At 30.8% G+C, this 13,947-nt stretch overlaps 1 protein-coding gene across 1 annotated transcript in view; it reads left to right on the top strand.

Moving 5' to 3' along the window:
- Positions 1-13,947, top strand: part of LOC148626524 (CD109 antigen-like) — a 38,866-nt gene that overhangs the window by 1,379 nt on the left and 23,540 nt on the right. The window contains exons 3-11 of the mRNA XM_088570573.1: positions 305-465; positions 5,265-5,296; positions 5,778-5,937; positions 6,782-6,852; positions 7,073-7,198; positions 7,867-7,906; positions 11,062-11,146; positions 11,417-11,504; positions 13,472-13,681. Coding sequence (XP_088426699.1) covers positions 305-465; positions 5,265-5,296; positions 5,778-5,937; positions 6,782-6,852; positions 7,073-7,198; positions 7,867-7,906; positions 11,062-11,146; positions 11,417-11,504; positions 13,472-13,681 — 973 coding nt within the window. The remainder of the gene's footprint in view (positions 1-304; positions 466-5,264; positions 5,297-5,777; positions 5,938-6,781; positions 6,853-7,072; positions 7,199-7,866; positions 7,907-11,061; positions 11,147-11,416; positions 11,505-13,471; positions 13,682-13,947) is intronic.

Below are 13,947 nucleotides of genomic sequence, written 5' to 3'. Positions count from 1 at the left end.
TCTGATATCAAATTATTGTACAAATATGTGTACCTTAACAAGACAGAGCATGCAACTTCATGTTTGGTCTTTACATGTGCATATTAAAATACTAGATATAGGTAAAATGCAACATTTTGATAAGGTACTCCACAAAGCCGGATAAATATCAATACCTGGATAAAGAAAGCTCAAATAACTCAAAACCGTGGGAAAGAAAATCTTTATATAGAATACACGAAATCATCACTTCAAGTGTTTTGCTCCTTTTACCAAAATGTAAAATGTTGTTCACAATTGATCATGCACATAATGTCTCTTATAGTACCTACATTTCGACAGTACCTCAGACAATACGTCCAGGAGATGTTGCAGAAATAACGATTGCATCAACCAAAACTGATGCTTGGACAAGTGATGCTGATGTAACGCTGTATGATTCAATGAACAAATCAATTTCAAATATAAAGGCAAATGGTATTCAAGGTGAGCTCTTTACATCATTTTATCTTTTATTAATAATACTGACATTTATATTACAGCATACAAGTACGGGACAAGTATGAAACTCCTTTGTAAATCCTAGATGGTGCCCTCATTGTATTTTGATAGACTCCAACCATTTAAGTAATTTCAAGTTGTTCTCTTATATCAGAAGCCCTCACTTGTGATCTTTTCCTGTTTTCTTTAAGAATATAATAATAAAAGTCATTGTCCTATTCCATTCTTTTCTACACTTCATTCTAAAATTAAATTTCTATGCATATGTTAATGATGTAATACTTTAACCGATCCGCGCAAGTATTTTACATATCAATGAAGGAAGATTCAATTATGGATCAAAAGGGGATCTGATAGCAGTTATATTATTTAAAATGACGGATGATCGGTTCATGTAAATTTCGGCTTTTATAGGAACGATTTTTTTTCCATTCTTGAAAAAAATATGTCTTTTTTTTTGTTTTGAAAAAAAAAAAACGTAAGTTAAAAGGAAGTTATTAATTCAATGTATGAATTCATATCATTTGGTAAATTTGTGTAAAATGTAAAAATAAACGGAACACTTCAGTCCGTGAAATATATTGACCGTAGTTAAAAATGAAGCGATCACCAGTTAAACGGATTAATGACTGATCTGAATCGATTATCGATGACGGATCGCAATTATTTGCATGCTTCAGTTACTTCAAAGACTGACGTTCTTTTTAAACGTGATTGAACGGGTATGTGATATTCACATGTTTCGTATTCTGTTATTGCATGATTGGTAAATTAACAAATGAAAGTGTAGTGTCTCGACAAATAACGCATGAGAGATGTGTGCTAAAATTATCATTTCGTATTCATTCATATTTAAACACGTATCAATCATATGTGCTTGATTATGCACAGCAAATAAAATTTTAATAAAAAGAGAGAGCATTTTATCTTCTTAACATTAAATAGTTGGTACCTACGTACAATAAAAAAAACTATTTAATTTAAGTTACTCAAAATGATATAGTTACCCCTGGGAATTGCAAATGATCTTATATAATTCATACTTTAATCATTCAGTACAAATCCGAAAATACTTTTACCCATGGTAATTTATTTTCACGTATTGTCAAAATATTGTTAATATCTGGAATATCAACATTAAATTAATTGATTTTATTTATATGTACAACATCACTTTTTTCGAAGGAGATTTTACATTCAATGAAGAATTTAATTCGAGGTTTAATTCCACGAAAAAATGTTCTGCCGTTTGCATGCGTTGTGTACAAATGTATGCAATGCAATCCATCACATCAAGGCATGTCTACATGACGTTTTGTAACAGGGCATTGAGAACCAGTTTTATATTGCCAAAAGGTTCCTTTTAGAAGATGTTTACAAAAAATATTGGTGACGCCACAGGGAGGGTTTGTTACATGACTTAACAATAACCGTTGTGGTAAATGGTGACAATATTATCTTAAATTTATGTATAATACTTATAAAATGAAGCATTGTTCGATAGAGTATGCAGTACTTATTGTCCCTTTTTATAGTCTGATATATCATCTAGGTGAAATCCATCGTCTTGTCAGTAATTTTGCCGGGTTCCGTTTATGATAAAAAAAAAAAAAACAGTTTCTCTTCAATCATGTAACAAATCAATATCTTAATAAGGAACACCAATAAAACTACTTAATACCTGATCTTGTGCAATGACAGATGTATAAATACATGTATTTGATATACATGCTCTGAAACCTTTAAAGGTTTGGCATTTAAAACAAGGCATAATTTCTCTGCTGTTATTATGAAAGTTTGTCATCACTCTATGCTACAATTCCATATTCCGCCAGTTTTACCCTACTTTGTTATATATTATATGAACAGTGGAAGCGGAATTTAGAATGTTTAGTTGTTAATCATAGATCAAAGTAAATTATAATAAACCATACCAAGTAATGTTCAACAACCTTAGTTTCGTAGTTTATAATTATTAAGATATTGCTAACATCATCATCTGAAAAATTTATCTACATGCCGGTAGTTTATTAAATGTTCTCTACACAATGATAAATTAATAATATTACAATTTGCGACAAAGTGTAAGTTTATCCGTGAATCTAATACATCATTCATTTACCGCAAGTTACACAAACAACATTTTTCGCAAGTATTAATCTATTTCCTGCAGCACTAATGATTGTACTTTTCAGTTTGTTTGCATCGAAAGACCTTTGCTTAATCTTACCGTACACACAATGTCAAATGGCATGAATACATTTCAAGAATACCGGACGAAAACGTGTTAAAAATCGGTAACACATTAACACATGAATGATCGAGGTTTGTTTTAACAATTAAAGTGTCACGATATTGTCAATGTTTGAATATCTTAGGGAACGTCCAAAAGACAGAAAGCATAAGCATTGGGATAAATACGTCAAAATCCAAAACATATGGCCTAAACATGACCTCATGAAACAGAGACAATCTACATTTAAGATGTAAAAAAGATTACACATAAAAACTGAAAATAAAGGAAATAAGACGTCAAACAAAAAAAAGCTAAAATACTAGCAATGTGAACTCACACAAAAGAAAGTAAATGATAGAAATGGTGAAAACCTGTTTGTATTTATTTGCCTCATTTATTGACCCTTCTCATATAAGACTGTAATCAAAATACGGTCATGGAAGGAAAATATGATTATGATCACAATGTTTGTAGTCCTTCATATTTTCCACAGATATACCTCTTTTTTTGTGTGATTTGCGTATTCCAAAATTGTTGACATTGATTTTTTTTGTTATTTCAAATTATCAGGCAGTTTTGCTTTGCAATTCAACTATTTATATGATACATGAAATAGATCAGACATTTAAGTAGTCCCCACATCTATTTGATATGAGAGTTTTTATAAAGAAAAATTGTTTCAAAATTATAAAGCTAAATTAGAATTTAAATGGATAGGTTTTATAATTGATTGTAATCATTATTCTTAAGCCATTCCGGTATTTGACCATTACATCTATTATCAGAACAAACTTAGACGATTATGTTTTTATTCAAATATGAGATACGCACATAGTATATAGTTAACAATAATTTGTGTTAATCTACATTTATGGAAATGTCAAGGATATAATTAATTTGATAGTACTTTGACTTGTTCATTTTATAAATTGTTATCAGTTTTGCACAAATAGTTTTCAATGTTAACGTTAACGTTATAATGATATCTTTCTCTATTTACACTATTAAAATTAAACATAAATAAGGTAACCATTTTTGGAAATAATCATAAACGATATACATGGAGTCTCTGTTTCAAATAGCATACAACCCCAAGCTGTCTTTATCGTCAAGCGGTCTTCAACTTTATTCATTTGTGTTCTTCGCTTTACTTTTTCTTTGTTTTGTTTTTGTTTTTGTTCTCTTTGTTTTCGTTTATTTGTTTATTTGTTTTTTTGATTTTTTTTTGTACATTACCCTTTTGCTGTTTCCTATATTGATATGTCGATGGGTTTCTTTTTCGTTCAATTTTGTACGTTGAGAACTTCAGCTCTCTCACTTTAAACATTTTCATGTCATCTACTTCGACATTCATCGGTAGAGTTATATAAACACAACACTTGAACTGAAATGAATTGCTGAGTTATATTTTCAAAATGTATAAATGAAGCAGAATCTTCAATACCCAATATGTAGCCAGTTGGTCAATCTTTCAAGGGTTCCGACTATGGTCCTGGTTAATATTGCTATATCTTGGTTTCACGATGGTGTCTTTTAAATTAAAATTTCTGCATAAGATTGTTCACTTTTCTGCCGATTTACGTTTCTTACCATTAATTTTTTTTTCAGATTTTCGCCATGGTTTAACGGAGAGAAAAAGAAACGTTTCATTTTATGTTATACAAAATATGTTTTTTTATCGAGTTATTTATAAGGTTCATTGATTCGGACTTTTTTTCTGTACCGGAATAATATATTTCATAGAAATACTTAATAGCTAATTAGCTTTCTTCATTCTGTTTTGTTTTGTATTTGCTTTTGTTTTCGTGTGCGTGTTTTTTTTTTCATTTGTGTATGTTGGTGTTTGCTTGTTTGTTTGAATTTTTTAAAAGTTATTGTTTAAGATGAGTTCTGTTTCTTATATTTTAATTATTATAATGTGCTGTTAGGGGGGTCATTCATTTATATTTTAATTATAACGCATTTCTGCAAAGTGTCAATTTACTATGTATCATGTTGTGCAAAGTGAAAAATATAAAAATAACTGCTGAGTGTAGCAGATTCTAAAGTCCTCGGAGGTGTAATTTGTCAATGTACTGTTAACCTTCAAATGACACAACAATCTGATGACCATGTAATTGAACAAATGAAATGATGACATGAAACATCGCTGACCTTGGAACAATACCCCGTATCGCCTATTTTGTTGACCTTTTGAACCATCGACGAACGACATGACGAAAAGTCTGTTGAAACAGTATATCAAATTTGATCATATTTCGTTACTAACTTTAATCGAATTATCAAATTTGATTTGACGAATTTAAATATTTAATCTATTCGAATCTAAATTAAACTTATTTTAATTACAAAGAAATGAAATACGACAAAATAAAAATAAGAAGAGGCAACATAAATAGAACACACACCTTTCAACCATTCTTTCAAAAATATCATACAGTTTTAAGTTGTACTCATTCACAGAAAGTATAAGCAGAGTAGTTATTTTTATCTTATTTTATTTTAGTTTGTTTATACTTAATCATATTTCACTTTTTTATATTTTAAGGTACAACACAACCTGCAATAGTGTTGCTCCCGGTTAGTAAACTTATTTGAAACCATCAGCATTAAAACACCATTAAAAATACATCTGATGTTAAATTAGAGATCAATTGTATCACAATACAATTATTAATTACAAAAATAGCTTGATATAAAAAGTAAGCTATAATTAAATACTTAAATGGGATCATGAGCAAACATGTCTACATAGTTCAAGCATTTCAGATGTATACATTGTTTCTTAGCATAATCACATATCAAAGAGGGACATTTTATAGTATATTACACATATGGGAAGCACGAGTGAACATTTATTTTGCTTCAATGTACTATAGCTTTTTCCTATATGCAGGAAAGACAAACTGTACATACGAATTTCTTTATGATTAAAACGATCAACTACGACAATAACTACCTCAATGGTATCGTACTTTCAAAACAGGGAGTATACTTACGTGTTTCATGTGCTTTTTTAGACGAATTAGAATCACAGCTAATACTTTTTTATTTGTTTTAGATACCAAACGATGTAAAAAGTGACGAAACATATAAAATCAGAGTCCAATCTACAAATGGGCTTACATTTGATGAAACGTCAGAAAGTATTTTTGTTGCGTCAAAAAGTGCATCCATATTTATTCAGACAGACAAACCCCAGTATAAACCAGGAGATTTAGGTACATGTTTTATATTGTATCAGTACAGGTTTTGTTACATTTAAAGAAAATCAAGGAAACTGGGATTCGAACAGTAATCCATGGATAAAAACTAATCCAAAAAGATACACACAACAGCCGATTTTGCCGATATCATGAACGTTTTTGACCTAATGGCGGTCAAATTAACACAATAATAGTAAAATCTTCAATTTTCCTGCATTTTTGCATATATTTTTCGATGGTTTTTGCCTAAAATGAAAGTGGCCGCATCCGTGTTTATCCAAAATATTGACATATATGTTGTTTCTCAGAATAATGCACAATATATATAAAGATCAAGAATGAACACGTCTGCGTCCACATTTTTTTTACGCAAACCATCAAAAATGCTGAGATATTAGATTTTATCGGATTTTTTTTTTATCATTCAGGCAATTTTATTGGTACTTCAATGAGGAGATGCGTTACTGTTTTGGCCTAAATCTTATCGAACTAGCTGGTGTAAACACTTATGTGTACAAAAACGATAATAATCTTTATTTTGAACAATTTCAATTTTTTAGGCAAAAATTGGCCATAACCGAGCTTTTTTCTTGCGCACCTTACATCTGTCATGAAACATAAAATCTGTGTTTCGTAACATGCGAATAAATACTCTGTAACGTTCTACATGTTTGTGTATGTGTGTTTCGTGTTCATCTTTAACACGGGAAAGAAGGATTAAATCGTTCAGAGAATGGATCAAGTAAAATAGTTATAGATTAAAACATAAATAATCAATACAGAATGCGTGTGTGTGTGTGTGTGTGTGTGTGTGTGTTAGTCGTTAGTCTCCTAAATTGGGTTTGTGTCTTTTTTGCAGTCCAGTTTCGCATGTTTGGAACCGATCCAATGCTTCAAATTTCAAAAGATTCACTGACAATTTATATTGAGGTAAGTTAGATTATTTTAGCTTGGTTATTGCAATTTCAAAGGTTTGCCTAACTCATAACATTGATGAATTGTCATTAGTTTATAAAATCTTTTGTCATTCTTTAAGTGTATGATAATTTATTGGGACGTAAACATTGCTGTTGCATTTTAAGTTATGTTTGCATGTTCGATTAATTCCTTGTACTGAATGGTGTTACATGTATTACATTATTACATTAAGGATCCTAAAGGAAATCGTCTCCAGCAGTATCTAAACGCAAATCCAGAAATGGGAGTATTTGCAGGCTCATTCCAGTTGTCAACTCTCACAAGCATGGGGACTTGGAAGTTGATTGTTGAACAAGGGGTATGTGTTGATATGATTCCGATACGCTACTTTTATATGTAAGCTATTGCTGGGCTTCGTTGTAACATTTTCCTAAAAATTCTCTTCTATGAAAAATTTGAACTTTTTAAGGAAACGTTTTAGTATATATACAGACTATCAGTGTTTCTGAGTTACTCTGCTCCTGCAACATTACTTAAACGTGAGTGGTAAGATTTAGTTTCCTCATACCTCACCAGAACCTCACACTTGTAGCTATGATAATTAATAAAATACAGGATGTCAAGAAAAAGATGGATAATAAATAATAAATCAAATTTTCATCTTATTTTTGATTTTTGGCATTTTTTTACAAATTGGGAAACTTTCTGTTTCGATGGTGATTTAAGGCAAACAAATCAGTGTTAAACATGGGCAAATGATACAAATGTATAATGTATAATTAACTCAACCCCCTCACCCTATTATTCTTGATTAAAAATAAACCATGATTTCAAAATTGTAAGATGTTTCTGTTTTTTGTTCGAATGTGTTTTAGTATTGACATGGATATCGCTATATTCATTTGTTGGATATAGGCGGGTTTATTGTATGCTTGAAAATCGGAATTTCCTTTGTCTATGCTTGTTCATGTAAATGATTTACTTATTTGTAATTTGCATTAATGGGTCTTATTTATCATTATACAGAGAGAAAAGAATACAAAGACATTCGTTGTTGAAGAAGTCGGTAAGTTCTACTCTTGATCATGTGTAGCAGGAAGGTCGGGATTGGATTCTTCCGTCCCCTGCTGTTATCTGAAAATGTCTAATTTAGAAACCGCAATGACCTCAAAAACCAACAACAACGACTATGCTTTTCCAAATCTCAATTCAGACCATTGATTAATTGACGATGGCTGCAAAATGAGACATTTGCTCTGTTATATGTAGACACTCTCAGTTTACAAGTTCGATCACAGGGAATCGAGTTATGGCAGTATATAGAGAAAATACTATAGTTTTTATACTTTATATAATTCAACAATGTATATGCAAACATAACACTGTCATATCAAAATATTTCAATTCAACAGTTGTAAGTTAAATGAGTATCAAAAATATATTAAATGTATATTTAGCTAGCAAAAGCACTTATTTATTCCCTAATAAGCCCCGTATTTAAATCTATTACTTACATTTCAAGACATGTACTTTGTACGTCCGGAAACACAGTTCTATATTTAAACTTCACCTTTGAATTGGATGTGAAAAGACAAGAAAAGAACATGCAGTGGTGTTATTTAAATAAACAAGTTACCTGTTTATAATTCATTATGAAATCATGTGTTAAAAATGAGCCATACTTTAGCTACTGGTCGTCCCAAGACAATTTGAAAATTTCTTGTGGAAATATATATGTAGAAATCATTTCTTTTTCCATTTGGTGTTGAACGATTAGTAAAACACCAAATATTTATTTATTATAAAACTTGCCTACTACTAAAACTTTTAATAAGTAGTTTTTTACCTAAAGAAACTATAAACATACATTATTTTATATTATTATAACTTACAAGGACTTTTATTATCGATTTTTGGTTCTGTATGTATTCAAGGGAGATAATTCCATAATTATTATAGTTTAAGAAACGCTATTTATTTATTAAAATGTTCATTAAATAAAGTTCAAATTTCACAATAGTCACCATCCTGGTTTTTTCTTTAGTTGCGAGACATGTCCTCTTTTTCTTTTCGGTGCTTTGAAAAAATGTCCCTCATGATTTCTTGGTACGAAAACAGTCAGTCAAAAATTTGGGAATAGATTTTGATGTACCAATTGTTCAAGTAAGGTCCTTATTTGTCCCCTAGCTTCTTCACGTGCTTCGACATTCACTTTCGGACTGAAGATTCTCTTTGCAGTATTCCCTGGTTCAAAATAGTTCATAGTGTCTACCATTTTTGACGAAGTATTGCGTAATTCATCTTCCAACGCAGAATCTTGCAGTTTGTGAAATTTCTTCAAATGTTGTTTCAACTCGCACCTTCTTGTCATATTCTTATCACAAAGACGGCAACTCAGTATAGACGTTTTCTTCTCGTGGAACCTCCATCAATGCTTGCAATACATAGAAAAACTTTTGATGACAGGGCATGCTGTCTTCTGGTCAATACTCAGCCACTGGCTGCTCACTAGGTTTAACAAACGGTGCAACAGATATGTCGAAGGTAGACATCTTAAATCGTCGTCAAGTTTCATAACTTATCTTCCATCTACTTCAAAAACATCGATATCTTTCATGATTGGTGTACTAACTGAAAAACAGTGTTTTTATAATATGTTTGTTCAGACATTTTTTTTTTATGTATTGTGCTTTTGTAAAAATGAATAATTCTAATCAAACATAAAGGAGCCAGTACTTCTTTATGCTTAACATACTTTCCTTAACCCTGATTATATATGTATGGCTGAACTAAACATTTTCAAAAACTCATAGAATAAATAATCACTCCAAAATTTCATATAAACTCATTTGACACAAAACAAACAGGATACTCTTACTAAGTCATTTCAAAGGCACCTTTTAAGTCAGATTTAGACATTTATTCTGTTATAAATTTATAAAGTTATTTTTTTTAATTGTCTATCGACATTTATTTATTTATTTAAAACAAAAACTAAACCAGATACCCCTACAATTATTCGGAAGTTCTGTTTAAACCGTTATTTGGTATTTATATTTATTTTTGTTATTTTATTATTAATTATTTGAAAGTATTTAGAGTAATTATCCATTTACTTTATCCTAAAGTCTTTACATCGGAAGTCTAGAAACCCCTACTATAAGACTACTTACTATAATACTATATTTCAGCACTAAATATGAATATACATATATCATTAGTTATGCCTTCTGTGTATTTATGTACTTATGATTTATGGTGTTAATTTCTGGAATATCGGTCTTTCAATTTATTGCAACAGCTGTTTTATATTGTCGACTTCAGGAACTTACTTAAATAATCAAAATATATAATTAAAATATAAAAAAAAACACAATATTATCATATAACTTCATTTAAATATTTACAAAATTTCACATTCAAATAAGAACATTTTATTCTAAATTCACATTAAAATAATAAAATCAACCATACAGAATTGTCACCTCTGCATGGAGTCGTATAAAATTTGCTACTACTACTATTCCCAAATCTATTTTAATTCTTTCTCAGACTAACAAAATAATAATCCTAAAATATAGGGTTTGATTTATAACTGTCCTATATACATCTGTTAACTGTTTAGGGAGAATATTTTAGAGGTTATTTAATGGCTCGACCACAACCTGTTCTTTTCGGGGGAGTTCTTAATAGGCCAGAGTCAGTCCCCTCTGTGTCCCCTGTTTCTTCACCCCTATTATCTTCTGTTTCAGAAATGTCATTTGCAATTTCCTGACTATCATTAGGATTAGGAAAACTTAAATTCATGTCCGATTGAATGTCGTCTACACTTGACGAATCAGTCTCCACATCTTGAACATAATGCCATTCATATGGCAAATCTCTACCTAAATGAGGTTTTAAATGGTCTACATGGACTATGATACTTCTACTAGTAGGACTTTTCTGATTTTGTTATTCACATTAGTAATCTTTTGTTCAATTTGGTAAGGTCCACTCCAACCCAGTCCAAATTTAACGAAATCGTTACACATGTAATTCTAAGTGATGCAAATTGCGCTCTTTTTCGACAAGAATGTAATGTAAAATTGGACATTTTTTTAAAAAAATTCTCGTATGTAATGAATCGTAATTAATATAATCGTAATGGGTTAAAAATGTTTAAGAATTATTTCGTTTAACTTGATTATGTCATCTTCAAACAAAGCATATTCATTCCAGTATTGCCTAAGTTCGAAGTCAATGTTATCTTACCATCATATCAACTGCAAACAGATAGTCATTTTACTGCTACGATAACAGCTCGGTAAGTTATAAAATAACTAAAAACAAGCAGTGAAACACCAATGATACACATGTTTATTAAAGAAATAAAATCTTGACACATAAACTAGTGTTACTTAAGCTTGGCAAAGAAATATACATTTGTTCATTCATTGGTAAATACATTATTCAAATAGTAAAATTTTTCCCATAAATACACTTTTTCAAAGTGTGAACTATCGACTTTTTTTACACTGTGAACATTTAGTAAATCACTGATATCTATGTGATAAATAAATATATTTTATCAAAGGTATACATTTGGGAAGCCAGTGGAAGGCGACGTTCTTCTGTGGATTTATTCTTGGAGAAAAAGCGAAGGAATTACAAAAAGATTCAAGGTACTTTATAGCAAAAACTTTATGTTGAAATGTAAGCTGTACCTATACTGTTACTTCGAGTTAATTGGTTGTTCCAGCTTATATCCCCTTTAACTTAACTAACAAACCATAACAATATTATATTAATAAAAAAATGTATACATACTTTTTTATTCCCCAAGATAAAAATGATGGGTCATTTTATACATTGTACAATATTTCAACTCTGGAAAAAATATCATTGTGCTATTGTACTGAAAAGGACAATATTGAGTATGAGGATACGACTTGCTCTTTAGACAACAGCCGTGGTAAAAACAAAAGGGATAAACACATAACCAACTTTCGTGCAGCACAAAGGCTACTCAAAAATATGGAGAAACTATTCATATTAGAATCGAAATAAATCACGGAACTCCATTTTATCACTTGGGGTAAAACAATTATAAAATAATAAATTTCCGTGATTTATGTCTTAAATGAAGCTTTACAAGCATTTAATTATTTCCTTTCATTCCTTTATTATTTCATATTAAAACAAAATACATCTAAGCGTTCCTTGATAAAATATGTATTTTCCGAGGCATGTGTAAACCCATATATTCACCAAGTTGGTGTACTAATCTGAATTCTTTAGTGATTGCGTTTATAACTGAGTGTAAAGGAGGTGAAAATACATGATATACTATTTAGAACTCTGCTTAAAGACTGTCATTTAAAAACGCTGCTGGCAAAAAAAAAACAAATGACTGCAATCACCATATACAGTCCAATGTAACTGAGGCAAAACATTGTGTTTACTCAAACGCTCGTTTTATTTTGCTCTGTTTTTATGCTATATCAATACTATAATACTTAGGCAGTCTATCTATATAGATGATGTATTATCTTTTAGATAGTGTAAGGTCAGCCTCATGTCTTGACCTACACATAGAAATCGATGGTAAAGGAAAACTATTGCCCAAAATTTACGACAAACATGATGACTTTTCATTTAGAATTGTCAAATTTCCCGTCATCTGCGGCAACATTCATTCAGCATCTGCGTATGGAATGTTCATATCACAACTCATACGTTATGCCAGAGCTGGCCGAAACTACGCAGACTTTTTGTATCGCGCTAGAACTCTAACAAATAAGCTTCTAGAACAGAGGTATGTTGCTACAAGATTGAAGTCATTACTACAGAAGTTTTATGGTCGTCATCATGAACTCGTGGATCGTTATTGTGTATTCATCTGCACCATGAAAACTGATTTATTCAACGGATCATAGTTTTCCTTTCCTCGTTTGTCTACCCCGGACTTGACTTTTTATGAGCAACTCGGTGTTTCTAGAAAAAGCAGAGGACGTTTACCCTACCGGTGCACCTGGGCCATGCTCCCAGTTTATAGTGGAGTCCGATTTGCTTATTTGCTTTTGTTACTTTGTATGTATGGTTTTAGTTACTCTATGTTCTTAGTTGCGTATGTCTGTTTTCTATGTCTGGTCTTTGTCCCTGGATTGCATTCTTTTGATTACCACTATAACCTTGGTTCCCTTGATTACTCTTTACCATCCCATCACTAAAAAAGTTTATTATAACAAAATTTGTCTGACTCGAAACACAATTGTTGTTGAAACAGCCTTAAAACAACAATGCATAAATAGTGTTGACTTGGAATCAAAATGTCTAATCCAACACTTTTTGTTTTTTGTATAACTCAACCATATTTAATATGGTCAAATAATGCCTAACTAAACATTTGCGTTTGTTTAGATCGGACAATAATGACTGACGGAACACTTTTTACATATGTGGTGGACAACATGTATTTCTTATAGACAGATAAAGCGTAGATTGAGACACATTGTGTCTGTATCAATCTCAAAACGATTGTAAATACCGGTGAGTATTTTGTTTAGAAATGAAAATATTTCGTTTATTTCTTTATTTTCCAAAATCATCGTGTATCACTCCTATGATATTTTTATTATACTTTTTTTAGATTAATGGCAAAGCCACCATCAGAGTTCTAATGAGTGAAATAGCGCCTAAATTTAGATATTTCACGGTAGAAGCGGAGGTGACGGAAGCGGTAACAGGAGATAAACAAACGGACTCACAGAAAACACAAATTTACGACACACATGAAAAACTGGCATTCTCACCAACTATGCCGTCCACCTTTAAACCAGGACTAGATTATAATATTATAGTAAGTTATCATCAAACACGCTACCAATACAATCACTCTTTGTAAAACAAATGAGTGTATCAGGGAATAGAATCTCAATAATCAAAAAGATATTTTATCGATTCATTGTAAAAATACTGATAAAGTTGTAAAGTTTTGTCTCTGACATAATTTTCAATCATTACAAAAGCTCTTCTATATGATATAATTTAAAACCTGCATTTTTCGTTGACAAATCTTCAACTTTATCCCCATAGCCTATGTTCATTTACATCTAAAGAGATAGC

The sequence above is a fragment of the Perna viridis genome, chromosome 2 (assembly GCF_037379345.1).
Source record: "Perna viridis isolate PV_CMFRI_1.1 ecotype Kerala chromosome 2, ASM3737934v1, whole genome shotgun sequence".
Lineage (NCBI taxonomy): Eukaryota > Metazoa > Mollusca > Bivalvia > Mytilida > Mytilidae > Perna > Perna viridis.
This window is presented reverse-complemented; position numbering and strand designations above follow the sequence as displayed.